Raw genomic sequence first — 15,099 nt, forward strand, 5'->3', positions numbered from 1 at the left:
GAAAAAAAAAAAGCTTACATATTGGTTTATAAAGCTGAGGCCCAATTACATTCCTCATTCAGACCTTTGGAGCCCTGGGCTCCAACCAGCTTTGGTAGGTCTAATTAATTTTATTTTAAAAACATTCTGCTCGTCTAAAAAATTACAGTAACAAGCGTTTGCCTTTACCTTGGCCTTTATAAATGTTTGTATTTATGTTTGCATTTGTTCCATAGCTCACAGGCCATTGAGGAAGACCTTGCGTTGAAACGTGTCTGGCCAATGGATACAACTTTACTGAGCATTCTGTATTGAATTGTCTGATGGATTGATTGTATTTTTGCCCATGTGATAAAATGCTTTGTATATAATATTTTTAAACATTGTTATTCAATCTATAAAATCATTATTTTTAATCTTCTTCCTCAAGTTTCCACTTGGCCATGAGGCTCACTGGGTGAGTTCGTGCAAATCATTGGCTTTGTTCAGACAACATGCTAAACCAGTGGTTCCCAATTAGCTAAGTACTGTGGACCCTTTGTTTTTCAAATGCCAAGCCATTGACCCCATTGAAAATAAGGGGTAGTCCCTAATAAGCAAAGGATTTTAGGTATACTAAAAAACAGTCCATAAAATTTGTGATATTACCACGCAAAAATGACAATGATTTAGTTAGGAATATAAAGACGAATTTAATTTTACTAATGTCTAGTTTACAATTGAACAAATTATGACAAGTCTAGCAGCTACTAAACCTAAATGTGATGGGAGAAATCATGCCTCTTTTTGTCCTGAACAATCCCTTCCACATCCGGTTCAATATTTCCTATTTTTAATCTCAAATCTGGATCAACATCGAGCCGATTTCTATGCTTGTTCTTCATATAACAAAATGTTGAAAATATTTGTTCACAAAGATATGTAGAACAAAAGGGAACTAGCTATTTCAAAGCTTTTTCACCTTTCTTATAATCAGGAAAAAACTTCACCCAGAATTGGTCCAGTCTATATTCTTTGAAAAATGGTTTCAATGAGCCATCACAAGTCATGTCAACAAGTGCATCTTGCTCTTCCTCAGATAGAGTTGTTAGTTGTACATCACCACATTCAAAAGGATTCCTTATCCATGAGTTTTCAGGATTAGGTGCAGGAAAGTAATCCCTGAAGCTAGTCGCTAAATCACGCAGGTGCTTTTGTGCATGACATCACCGTTGAAGTAAACGGAGTGCGGGAGAAGGCGTATTTTCTTTTATTAAAATGCAGACCTTGCAGAGCTGATAGGTGAATGGTGCCATGGACCCCATGGGTGGGTTATGTGACCCCCAGTTGGGAACCACTTTGCTAAACCATGCTGCTTAACCACAAAATGGTTAATGGAATGCATGCATTCTATTAACCGTTTTGTGGTTAAGCAGCATGGTTTAATATTTATTTATTTATTTACATTTTTATACCACCCAAAACCAAAGCTCTCTGGGCGGTTCACAAAAATTAAAACCATTAAGAACATATTAAAACATCCAACAATCTAAAAACCCAAATACAAAATACAATATAAAAAGCACAACCAGGATAAAACCACACAGAAGAAATTGATATAGGATTAAAATACAGAATTAAAACAGCAAAGTTTAAATTTAGGTGTTAAAATACTGAGAAAATAAAAAGGTCTTCAGCTGGCGACAAAAAGAATACAGTGTAGGCACCAGACAGACCTCTCTGGGGAGCTCGTTCCACAGCCGGGGTGCCACAGCGGAGAAAGCCCTCCTCCTAGTAGCTACCTGTTGTCTGAATGGGGACAATGAATCTATAATCTACCTCACAGCATTTTTGTGAAGACAAGATGGAGGCCGGGAGGAAAAAGAAAGAAAGAAAGAAACAAACAAACTAAAAAAAAATTCTTTTAGGAACTGTGTGGACCCAGAACATTTTGTGCTTGATTTTGTATGAAGACCACCGGAACGGAACAGGGAATATTAGCACATTTCATCGTGCCCACTCAGTAGAATATAATCTAAACAATGTGGATTTTACCAAGGAACCATCACCTCGTCTTCTATTGAGCCACCTGCCATATTATTTGGTTCCAAAGGGGCTGAGGGACAGAAAAGGAAAGGTAAGCCAATGTTGTTACTCTTTTCTCATATTAACTACCCACTGCCTAGCTGCTGAATGCAAAAGCTATACAGACATGCTTGTATGTATGCATATGCTGATACACATGTGATTAAACAAATGAGTATTAAATATACAGCTAATATCAGAAGAATAATATCTTGATGAAAGTAATGATGCTCACATCAATCCAAAGGATGTGTGAAGAGCAGACAGGGCTCCATATAAGGAGTCCTTTGAAAATGGTTTAAGAGATCCCATCAGTAAAGGGGTAGTCGCACGGGGGTGTTAACCACCTTTGTTCCTGAACAGCTGATTCACCACATTTGTAACTTTTTCTTAGGGCTCCACACCAACAACTTGCTCTGTTGGATTGGAGGAGATAGTTTACACAAGTAGTTTCCATTACATACATATTGTTCTTGGTGGATTGGAGCCCTGTGCCTTCTATAGACACACTGTTTAAGGGAAAGTTTGATTTCCAGAATAATTTAGAATGGGGTTTTGAATAAATCGCCAGTTTCATTGAATCAGTTCAGGTAGGGTGACCCTGTGGAAAGGAGGACAGGGCTCCCATATCTTTTACACTTGTATAGAAAACGGAATTTCAGCAGTTGTCATTTTCATGCATGCAGCACCTGGTGAAATTTCCTCTTCATCACAACAGTTAAAGTTGCAGGAGCCCTGCCCTCTTTTGTATTTGGTCACTCGAGCTATACGAATTAGGCACACAGTCGTAGCTGGGATAATGATTTGGCAACAACTTTACTGACTTTTACTTGAATAGGCTTGACCAGCATAGGAAAAGGAACCTGTCATTGGCCAGCTCACATACTCTCTGATTTCCCCTTCCTGGCCCACATGCCAGGAACACTGGTGGTGATTGGAAGGGCCAGGGGCACACCATGGTGCCGACCACTAATGTGAACCCCCTTTCCACCACCCCAGATGTAGCCATCTTGTAGCCCCCATGCTGGTCTGGTCTTGGTGCCACTTCCCCAAGATCCCTTACTGGAATTTAAATGAGGCGGGGGGGAGGGGGGAGGAGCGGGAAGCCCAATCCAACTCACCAATGGATCCACCCCAATGACTACTTTAGAAAAAAATAAAGTGATTAGATATGTACAGGAGAACTATGCAGACAAATGGATGGTCTCCAAAAGAATTGTAACACTGAAAAACTAAACAAAGTTCTTCCTCTATAACATCTTTATTATCTTCCTTTCAATAATGCTTGTAACTGTTTACAATAAAAGGTAATAGTATGATCCTTGTACTGCTAATGGGAGCGAGGCTGGTAAAATCAATTAAAGTTCACAATGGCATTATTTAAGTGTGTTTCCTTAGCAATCCATCAATGTATTGAAAAGGATTTAAAAATAATAATTTTGCAGGTCATTTATGTGTACAGAAATCCTAAAGACGCTATGGTGTCCTTGTTTCATTACAACAAAATGTTAAAAAGGTTTGAAGATTCGTTCAAACTGGAGTGCTTCATGCAGAGATATTTAGTTGGGAACGGTAAGACTGAAATGTGCTGTTGTTTAAACAAAACAAAACACCCACATACAAAGCCCTAGACAACACCCAACTCTAGCTGTGACAGCTAACTCTTTTTTTAGAGGTTCTCTCAAAATATGCTTCCTGTATGTAGGTGACCCTTGATTGCCTGTCTAACTGAACATATTCAAATTCCTCAAAGAACAAAATGTCTTCTCAGGGTAGAAGAAAGTTCACACACTAGATACAGACATACCGACTTTTTATGTCTGCCAGGATACAATCTGTTAAAATATCAACATAACAATAGTAAAAGGTTTATATATGCATATACTCAAACATATGATACATACAAAATTATACTAAACTAAGGGCTTAAGTAGAGCAGCAAAACAATTTTAAGCAGCTTACCAGTCTTTTCCTTACAGGCAATTAAACTAGGAAGTAGCTTCCCCAGAAGTTCGTAATATTCTTAGGATGTAATCCTATACATGTTTAGACAGAACCTAGTCCTAGAACTCACAGGATGTTAGATTATTGATAGCCTTCTCCTTCAGGAATTTGTCTACCCCCCTTTTAAAGCCATCCAAATTGGTGCCCATCACTATGTCTTCTGGTAGCCAATTCTATAGAAAAGATGTCCACATTCTATCCACTTTCTCCACACCATGTATAATTTTGTACAACTCTACCATGTCTCCCCTTACTCTCCTTTTTCCCCAAGCTAAACAACCCAAGATTTTTTAACCTTCCCTCATAGGGGAGATGCTACAGCCCCTTAATATTTTATTTGCCCTTTTCTGCAGCTTTTCCAACATGGTCCTCCTCCGAGTGCCTACTCCAAGGGAAGCTCGGAGGATGGCAACAAGGGAGAGGGCCTTTTCAGTGGTGGCCCCCCGACTGTGGAATGATCTCCCCGATGAGGCTCGCCTGGCGCCAACATTGTTATCTTTTCGGCGCCGGGTCAAGACTTTTCTCTTCTCCCAGGCATTTTTAACAGCATTTTAACAGCATTTAACAACGTTAAGTTTGTTTTTAATGGACCCCACAATTGTTGTTTTTAAATGGATACTGTTGTTTTTATACTGTTTTTTATGTGTGTGTGTGTGTGTGTGTGTGTGTTTTTAAATTGTATACTTTTAATGTTTACTATTTTTAAATGTTGTAAACCGCCCAGAGAGCTTCGGCTGTGGGGCGGTATATAAATGTAATTAAATAAATAATAAATAATAAATAAATGGTGTTGAACACATTTTCTGGGGTCTGCAAATCACACTGCAAGCTTGGAAATGTAAAGGCTTCAGTTACGGAATCCATGTCTGAGTCCATGTTCAGACTAGAAGGAGCAAACTGGGTAAACCCTGATTAAAACCAAAGCGTGAATGTTGTCAATTCATTTTTCTTTCTTTGTTTGACCAACAGTTATTTGCAACTCCATTTTTGACCATGTGAAAGGGTGGTACACCCATAAGAATGAGTTCAATATTCTCTTCCTTTCCTATGAGGAGATGATTAAGGTAAGATGTATCTCTTCTATTTTCACGAAGAATAACATCTTCATAGAATGTGAGATTCGACAGGTGGAAAGCCTGGCTGTGCCAAAAGGTTTTTACTATCTGTCTTTGACATTGTGAGATTCAATGGAGGCCTTGGCACCTTGAAGCCTAACTGGGGCTTTCATTCTAAAGATGGCCTCATAAGAAGAAGAATTTGTGAGCCTTCATGACAGCCTTGGAATCCTTGCACTGGCACAAGCATCTATTTTCTGCAAGGGCTCAATCTACATGGAAGTGTCTTCTGAAGCTGATGCAGTTTTAAAAAATGCATTTTCCGGAATTTGCATTTACTCCTCCTGTGGTACATGTAGCCATTTAGTGTCCTGAAGGAAACGTGTTTTTAACCCAGATTAATCTGGCTATAAATAGGTGGAGTCTTGTGAAATCAACAAGTTTTCTTCTGGTTTTTTGGTTTTTTAAAAATCATTAATGCTATGTGTAGGTGCAATGGAGGGAATGCATGAATTATTATTATTTTTTAAAAAAACAGTCAAAACAATTCCCAGTTCCTCACAATTCCATACTCAATTGAAGGCTGTGAAACAAGTAGCTTGGCCAAGAAACTGAATTCAATCCAGAGCATTGTACTTGGCAGTATTCTACCCTCTTTGTTAAAATATTTTACATTTAGCATAACCTAAAGCAAGTAAAACTCAGGATGGTGTCAGTGGAGATACCAGTGGACTCCATGTTGGAGAACCCTGATCCAATTAATCTGCCCATCCAGAAACCCCTGGATCTGAGAAGCTGCCATAGGAATCAATGGAGGCTCCCCCCCCCCCCGTTTTCCTACCCCTTTTTCAGGGGGTGGAATTTCAGGAAGAAATGGTGGGGGTATCTTAAGTCCCCTTCTCCCAGAGTGCTGTGTTCCCGGTCTGAATTACAGGACAGTAGAGAAGGTTCGTATTCATAGCTCCACTATGCATAGTTTAATTTAGGAGAGACATTTCGATCCTGTGACTGTACATGGGATTAGATTGCAGCCTAAAACTCACAAATGAAACAATTCTTATTTCAGGACCTCAGAGGCGTTGTATTAAAAATTTGCAGTTTTGTGGGAAAGCCCCTGAGCAGCCAAGAGGTGGACAAAGTTGTGGAGCAGGCTACCTTCAAGAATATGAAAGCTGATCCTCGGGCAAATTTTGAGGTCCCAATTCATAGAAATGCTTTCAAGACAGAGAAGATAAACCATCTACGCAAAGGTAATGGTGAGACAACAAAATTCAAATACACCTCTTTCGACAGGCCCAGCGCAAGCTGTCGCGCAACCTGAAGCCATGCAGCACTCCCTCACTCCCGCTGCTGCACAGTCTTAGCTCTCTTTATGCCTCCACCACCCCAGCCCAGAGAGCCCCTGCATGGCAGACAGAAAAGGGGAGATGCATGCCCACCCCTGGGGTGGAAAGGCAGCACAGGCACATCTTGGGGTGCCATGGGGGGCAGGAGGCTGTCGCCCCCTCCCCTCCCCAGTGAGCCCAAACAGATTGCTGCTTTATTTATTTTTATTTATTTATTTTATTACATTTATATACCGCCCCACAGCCGAAGCTCTCTGGGCGGTTTACAACAATTAAAAATAGTAAACATTAAAAGTATACTAAAATTTAAAAAACATAAAAACAGTATAAAACAACAGTATCCATTTAAAAACAACAATTCTGGGGTCCATTAAAAACAACTTAACGTTGTTAAATGCTGTTAAAATGCCTGGGAGAAGAGAAAAGTCTTGACCTGGCGCCGAAAAGATAACTATGTTGGCGCCAGGCGAGCCTCACCGGGGAGATCATTCCACAGTCGGGGGGCAACCACTGAGAAGGCCCTCTCCCTTGTTGCCATCCTCCGAGCTTTCCTCGGAGTAGGCACTCGGACGAGGACCTTAGATGTTGAGCGCAGTGTACGGGTAGGTTCATGTCGGGAGAGGCGTTCCATCAGGTATTGATGGAACACTACTGGCTATCAAAATTACTGGCCACCAAAATTAGTGGTAGGAAAGCAGCGGTCTCGGCTGCTTCAGGGTTGCTGGGAGGAATCTGCAGAAATGGCTTGGTGGTTTCCACGCATTCCACTTTGGCAGTCCTGGCATAAACAAGAGTAAAAGCAAACTGTTCATTCCCCATATATTAGGCAAATTTTTGCATACTTTCCAGCATTTCTAAATGCCAAAAGACAGATTCAGTTTCTTCTCTCTGACTCAGAAATCATTCTCTCTGCCACTCCCATAGCAGTCACCAACCATCACATCATTCATGATGACTCAGATGGTATAGGACTGGCTCAGGGATGAACACCAATCAGGTGTTAGGAAATTAAGGCTCCAATTCAGCCCTAAACAGATGATAATGATGATGATGATGATGATGATGTGATGTGATTTATTGCATTTATATACCGCTCCATAGCTGAAGCTCTCTAAGCAGATGATGACCTTGGGGCAATGCAGGAGAAGTCTGGAGCTCTTCTTAGTTTTCCAGGCAAAATCACCAATGAATTGAAACTTCATTTTATCCTCCCCTCTCATCAGGTACCATTGGAGACTGGAAGAATATAATGACAGTGTCACAGAGTGAAAGGTTTGACAAGGCCTTTCAGGAGAAAATGAAAGACATAACTCTCAAATTCATCTGGGATATTAAAGAGATACAAAACCATGATTAGCATGGACACTGAAAAAGAAGATTCTGGGCCACTTTTTGTTCTGCTAAAAAAAAGTTAACTGGTTTGAAAAACAAGAATTAAAAAAACACAGAGATTGATATCTTGCAGATCTTTTCTATCAAAAATTCTGGGGAAGGTAATCATGAAAGAAATGTTAAGAAGAAATGTTTACTCTTGTTTTAACAAGAGTAAATCAAAAGAGGAAAGGAACAATTTAAAAGAATGTATGGAATAAAACATTTTGCACTGACTCCATCACACCTACTTTTTTATCCAGCTTTAATTGCAATTTCCTCCTCCGTTTCCTTAGCGAATCGAGCACTGGGCACTTTCACATCTGAGTGTTGTTGCGCTTTCTCAGCTCGTGTATCTTTTCACCTGGAGCGCTACTTTGCTGGCGAAATCTCCCGCCCCGCCCCCCTACATTCTCCTTTCTCCTCCAGTTAATTTTTTATTCTTAAAAAATATTTCTTTATTTCTGTGCAAATACAATAGTACAGCAGCCTGAAACAGCTCAATTACGATCAAACAGCACACTACACTTTCCCCTGAGATCATATTAGAGATCAGAGGCCATCAGTGGGGGAGGAAGCAGCAGCCAGGCACCTCTCCATCATGCCTGGATCCAGCTGCAGCTGAGAGCTTCCCTCCCTCCTGTTACCAACAGTCACTGCTGAACTTAGCAACTAAGAATCTAGTTCCTCAATTTGCTATTCTTCCCCTCCTCCCTCCCAATCCCCTTTCCTTTTGTGTCATGTTGTTTAGATTGTAAGCCTGTGGGTAGGGACTGTCTTAAGAAATATTTTTGTAAGCCGCCTTGAGAGCCTTTTTGGCTAAAGGGTGAGATGAAAATGCTAAAATAAATAAATATTAAACAAACTCCAAGGAAGGGAGGCCATTTGTAGGAAGCACGAGGGAGTACATGGTCCCAGACTGTTGCTACCCCTTGGCTTGGGAAAAGTTTACAGGGGAGGAGGAGTGAAGGTTTGTTTTGCTCATTTCAAAGGGTGGGCAGATGAACAATCATTTTAAATAATATCTTTTGTAAAGGTGGTTGGGTCCCCTCCTTTGCTCCAAGGTAACCCAAATGCTTACAAAGAGATCAAACTTGGCATGGTAATAGCTCCTAAGAAGGACTTTTGCCATGCCAAGATTATTATTATTATTATTATTATTATTATTATTATTATTATTATTATTATTTATTTATTTATATAGCACCATCAATGTACATGGTGCTGTACAGAGTAGAACAGTAAATAGCAAGACCCTGCCGCATAGGCTTACATTCTAATAAAATCATAATGAAACAATAAGGAGGGGAAGAGGATCTGTCCATGCCTTGATTTTAAGGAATTTTTAAAATGGAAATTAACAAAAAATGCTTACATCTGCGTAAGCTTTAAAGATAAACAGAACAAACCTGATACAGTGATAGCTCTTAATGAGGGCTTTCAGCATGCCAAGTTTGAATCAGATTGGTTCATCCCTTGATTTTTAGGAATGTTTTAATTTCCCTCCTTAAACCCTTTTCCTGATAGTCCACCAGTGTGATAGTCCACCTATCTGTATTTGTGAAGGATCTGTTTTCCTTTACTTTGATCATGCGAAGCTGTGTATCTTCAGTTACTAAAATAGATATCTGCTGGTTCACTTACTCAAGAGTAAGTCTCACTGATTTCAACTGTATTTACATCCAAGTCATACTAAAATCTGCTATATACTTACCTTTGAGTAAACCGCATTGAACAGAGAGAGACTTACTTCTGAGTAAACAGAATTAAGGCCTTCAAAGTAAGCATAGGGTTTCAGAGCACGTCTTTCCAGTTTGCCGTTTCAGTTTTTTTTTTTTAAAAAAAAAGCTTCTGAGTGATCACACCATTAAAAGTCAGTTCTATATGAGTTTACACAGAAGTTTATTTGGACTGGGCTTTGGAGGCACAATTTTAAAGTGGCTCTAGTTGTTCCTGGGGGAACAGTCTCAGAAAGTGGTGCTGGGGGACGTCTGTTCCAACCCATGGTTGTTTGCCTCTGGGGTGCCACAAGGTTTTCTCTTGTCTCCCATTCTTTTTTAACTGGAGGCAGACATCAGGAGGTTTGGGCTGAAGTGTTATCAGTATGTGGATGATACTCAGCTCTACCTTTTGTTTCCATCTGCACATCTCAGGGACACTGTCAAAATTGTGAGCCAGTGTGTGGAGGTTGTTTGGGATGGATGAGGGTGAACATGCTGAAACTTAGGCCATTTCTACACCAGCCTGAAAATGCGGGCTGTCACAGCCGAGTCCCTGTGCTTCCAAATGAGGAAGGAGGGACAAGAACGGGTTTTCCCAGGGATAAGTACTCCCTGGGAAAATCTGATTCTTCCCGCACTCTTGGGATTGTCCTGAGATCACGAGAGGTGTGGCCACCTGTCCGGGCTTATTCCCTCCTCCCTGCGAGTAGTGGGGATCAGTAGAGGGAAGGAACTGGGCTGGGAGAGCAGGGTCTGAACTTAAAAACAAAACCAAAAAACACTTCACATGTCGTTGGAGTGCATCTGTGCTCAGCTCCTTTTTAAAAAATGGTGGGCGTGACACCCTCCTTCCTCCCAGGATGTCACGCCTGCATGTGGACTAAGGGGAGGATCTTACAATCAGGATATCGTAAGATCCTCCCCCTCCCTCCCTCTACATCAGGCTGGTGTAGAAATGGCCTTAATCCAGCCCAGTCAGAGGTACTGTAGGTTGCGAAACTAACTACTTCAGATGGAGCTTTACAACTGGTCTTCGATAAGGGCCAAATCTACACCAAGCAGGATATATCACTTTGAAAGCAGTTTGAAAACGGTATATGGGATGTGTCATGGGCCCCAACAGTTGTCAGTGCACTTCTTAAAACGTCACAAAGCAGTAGTGTTTATCCGGTCCTGATTGTACTCCCCTTAAAAGAGCAAGTACATAGTCTGGGAGCCCTCCTGGATTCTGCACTAAGTGGGGAAGCCAGGAATGCACTTCACCAGCTTAGGCTGGTACACCAGCTGTGGCCCTACCTGAAGAGGACCTTGCCTCAGTCATCCACACATTCGGCGAGGCTGGATTCCTGTATTGCACTGTACTTTGGTAGCAGATTAGCTGGGTTTGATGCAGAGCTCATTGTGGGATGTTATACATGGGGCCACCTTTGGAGAAGGTTCAGAAAGTTCAGCTAGTGTGGAATGTGGCCTGCCTGAGTATTGGTGGGGCTGAGACAATTTGATCACATACGGCCCCACGGCAAAGGTGTGTTTCCAAGCGCAATTCTGGGTGGCCCAAAATTTTGCATGGAGATAGCTATGGTCATTTGCTAGTAGATTAGCCAGGTTTGGTGCACAACAAAGTTTATTATGGCACGTTATAGGTAGGGTGACCATCTGAAAAGGAGGACAGGGCTCCTGTATCTTTAACAGTTGCATAGAAAAGGGAATTTCAGCAGGTGTCATTTGTATGCATGTCGCACCTGGTGAAATTCCCTCTTCATCACAATAGTTAACGCTGCAGGAGCTATACTAGAGTGACCAGATTTAAAAGAGGGCAGGGCCCCTGCAGCTTTAACTGTTGTGATGAAGAGGGAATTTCCCCATGTTCCCCATATATACAAACGACACCTGCTGAAATTCCCTTTTCAATACAACTGTTAAAGGTACAGGAGCCCTGTCCTCCTTTTCATATGGTCACCCTAGTTATAGGGGAAAGGGATTAGCTGCCCCTGTGGGGCCTCATGGATGGATGTTAGTGTTGCTCTTGGAGATATAGTTCCATGGGGAGTTCTTCTAATGCTATGCTATGGTAGAAGTGTGTGTGTGTCTGTGTGTGTGTGAAAATTTAAGGGGGGGGGAATGAAAAGACGTGACCAACCACCTGTTGTACAAAATATGGTTGGAAATTTGCCTGGCTGAATTTGCCAGGCTGGGAGAGAATAGGCCAACTAGCAGCGAGGTTGAAATCCAGCAAGATCAGTGATGCCTGAGGGTGGAGCCAGAGGGTCAGAAGCCAAGCCTGCCCTCCCTACAAAATCCCCCCCCAGAAATATCACCCCTATACTGCAGCATCACCCATACCCCTAAGCCCCTCCTCCCTATATCATCCACCCCAGACATCACCCCACCCTAGGCATTACCCCCCAGAGCCCCCACTGTGCAGACCCAGGCAGGAGCTCCCAATCTAGAGACCTAGGGCTCGTCCATCCGGGCGTTTTGCCCCTGGATTGCTTCAGAGTGGCAGCAGGTGATCTACATGACGCAGCCACCACTCCGACTTACCCCAACTTTTTTAGACTGGAGGAAGGCTCCAACCAGGGAGGGAGCACCCTGTTCCTCTCCCTTGCCCCCCCCCATTAGCTATAAATGTGATCCTTCACAGTTACAGCTAAACAAAACAAAACAAAACACGTCAGCCCTATTTTCCTATTAAAAAACCCACCTACCAGAGCAGAGGGGCTGCAGATGCTCCCAGGCACACCCAGACCTGCCTCGTGAGGGCTCGGGTGGGAGGGTGCAGTGGTGGGCAGCAGCAGAAAGCCCTGAACTGCGCTCCTTCCGATGTAGACACTGGGAAGGAACGTCAATGCAGCTCATGCCACCAGGTGCAGCATTAACGTACTCATATAGACGAGGGCCTAGGTACAACCCCTGAAACTGCCCTTCCAAATGCCCCCCCCCCAGGCTGGAGCACTCAGCCATGAGCCCCACCCCTGATACCCACTCCCAGTATAAGCCCCCACCCATCCCGACCCCCCATCCAGCAGACACAGACATGTGCTCCTACCCAAACCACTGTCCCCAACCTAGAGCCCCCACCTCCAGACACAAGCCCTGACCCCCAGGCACCCATCCATAGCATGAACTAGGTCTTGGAAGGAGGATCTATTGGGATCACAGCATTCTTCTGAGCAAACCCATTGTGTGTGGGGTGGGATGGGAGGGTGCTGTTACACCATGTCCTGCTTGTTGGTTGCTGGTCAACAGCTAGTTGGGCACTGTGTGAACAGAGTGCTGGACTAGATGAAGCCGCAGTCTGATCCAGCATGGCACTCATTATGTTCTTATGGGTGGTGCGGTGTATCCCCATGCTCTAAATGTGGAGAAATCTTCTCTTACAACTCCAATTTTGATAAACACCAGAGTCTCCACATTCCTTTGTACTCTCACATCTGTGCTGCAGTACTTGTCGTAAAAACTTTCCTAACAAAATCTATGGTTTCATTGGCAAAACTTACAGTGGTCCGTGAGTTATAGTTCAACTGAACAAGCAAAAGCTGGGGCATTTCCCCCCCAAACATAACTCCAGCTCCTTTTCAAACACAATGCACCTTGGCCAAAGGGACCAGCACATGTGTGGCAAGTGACAAAGGGCAAGAGCCCATTGGGATGCACACATGACCGTTGAACCCCAGGGCTCTGGGACCTAACAGTCAACAGCCTGAGTTCCCTGACCTGTGAGATATTGTGCATGCCACGTCAGAGTTGCCACGTCAGAGTTGCCCCCTTCTGCCTGAGTGAAGACAGCTGAGGGAAAGCCAATAGTACAGGCGCCAACAGTTTGGTGCCCATAGCCTCCACCCTATATTGCAGTTCCCATTTGTTGCACCACCCCGTACCCTATGCCAATGTCAGCGGTGAAGGTGATAACAGCTTGACTACTGGTTGGCAGAGAGAAGAGGTTGAGATGTCATACTGGAGAGAGAGAGGAAAGCTGGCACCCAGTACAAGAAAAAGTGCACAGCTTGGCCCGACTAGGCTGCAGCAGTGTGGCAAGGGCACCCACCCCCATAGCCTCCACCCCATTTCTACCACCCTATACAAGTGGATGAGTTAATTTCAGGCAGCTACAAATGGTATTAGCCCATTGTCGATGTTAGTAGGCTATCAGTGGCTGAGGATACATTTGTAGTTGCTTGTAATTTGATGGAGATGTATTTTCAGCTATAATGTATCAACCGATTATTGAAGTCATAGAATCATAGAATCATAGAATAGCAGAGTTGGAAGGGGCCTACAAGGCCATCGAGTCCAACCCCCTGCTCAATGCAGGAATCCACCCCAAAGCATCCCTGACAGATGCTTGTCCAGCTGCCTCTTGAAGGCCTCTAGTGTGGGAGAGCCCACAACCTCCCTAGGTAACGGATTCCATTGTCGTACTGCTCTAACAGTCAGGAAGTTTTTCCTGATGTCCAGATGGAATCTGGCTTCCTTTAACTTGAGCCCGTTATTCCGTGTCCTGCACTCTGGGAGGATCGAGAAGAGATCCTGGCCCTCCTCTGTGTGACAACCTTTTAAGTATTTGAAGAGTGCTATCATGTCTCCCCTCAATCTTCTCTTCTCCAGGCTAAACATGCCCAGTTCTTTCAGTCTCTCTTCATAGGGCTTTGTTTCCAGACCCCTGATCATCCTGGTTGCCCTCCTCTGAACATGCTCCAGCTTGTCTGTGTCCTTCTTGAATTGTGGAGCCCAGAACTGGATGCAATACTCTAGATGAGGCTTAACCAGGGCCAAATAGAGAGGAACCAGTACCTCACGTGATTTGGAAGCTATACTTCTATTAATGCAGCCCAAAACAGCATTTGCCTTTCTTGCAGCCATATCGCACTGTTGGCTCATATTCAGCTTGTGATCTACAACAATTCCAAGATCCTTCTCGTTTGTAGTATTGCTGAGCCAAGTATCCCCCATCTTGTAACTCTGCCGTTGGTTTCTATTTCCTAAATGTAGAACTTGGCATTTATCCCTATTAAATTTCATGCTGTTGTTTTCAGCCCAGCACTCCAGCCTATCAAGATCACTTTGAAGTTTGTTTCTGTCTTCCAGGGTATTAGCTATCCCACCCAATTTGGTGTCATCTGCAAATTTGATCAGCGTTCCCTGCACCTCCTCATCCAAATCATTAATAAAAATGTTGAAGAGCACTGGGCCCAGGACTGAGCCCTGCGCTACCCCACTCGTTGCCTCTCCCCAGTTTGAGAAGGTTCCATTGATAAGTACTCTTTGAGTCCGATTCTGTAGCCAACTGTGAATCCACCTAATGTTGTTCCATCTAGCCTACTTTTAGCTATTTTGTTAATCAGAACGTCATGTGGTACTTTGTCAAAAGCTTTGCTGAAGTCAAGAGATATGACATTCACAACGTTCCCATGGTCCACAAGGGAGGTTACCTTATTAAAAAATGAGATCAAATTTGTCTGACAGGACTTGTTCTTGTCAAATCTATGTTGGCTTCTAGTGATCACCGCATTGATTTCAAGGTGTTTACAGATTGACTTCTTTATAATCTGCTCCAGA

The 15,099-nt window shown here is 43.1% G+C and overlaps 1 protein-coding gene across 2 annotated transcripts in view; it reads left to right on the plus strand.

Moving 5' to 3' along the window:
- LOC134397787 (amine sulfotransferase-like) overlaps positions 1 to 7,903 on the plus strand; it is a 29,444-nt gene extending 21,541 nt beyond the window's left edge. For both annotated transcript variants that reach the window (XM_063124746.1, XM_063124747.1), the window contains 5 exons: positions 1,887 to 2,095; positions 3,489 to 3,615; positions 5,017 to 5,111; positions 6,169 to 6,352; positions 7,672 to 7,903. In XM_063124746.1, coding sequence (XP_062980816.1) covers positions 1,887 to 2,095; positions 3,489 to 3,615; positions 5,017 to 5,111; positions 6,169 to 6,352; positions 7,672 to 7,805 — 749 coding nt within the window. In that variant the 3' untranslated portion in view covers positions 7,806 to 7,903. The remainder of the gene's footprint in view (positions 1 to 1,886; positions 2,096 to 3,488; positions 3,616 to 5,016; positions 5,112 to 6,168; positions 6,353 to 7,671) is intronic.
- Positions 7,904 to 15,099: the final 7,196 nt, after the last annotated feature.

Source organism: Elgaria multicarinata, chromosome 4 (assembly GCF_023053635.1).
Source record: "Elgaria multicarinata webbii isolate HBS135686 ecotype San Diego chromosome 4, rElgMul1.1.pri, whole genome shotgun sequence".
Classification (NCBI taxonomy): Eukaryota; Metazoa; Chordata; class Lepidosauria; order Squamata; family Anguidae; genus Elgaria; species Elgaria multicarinata.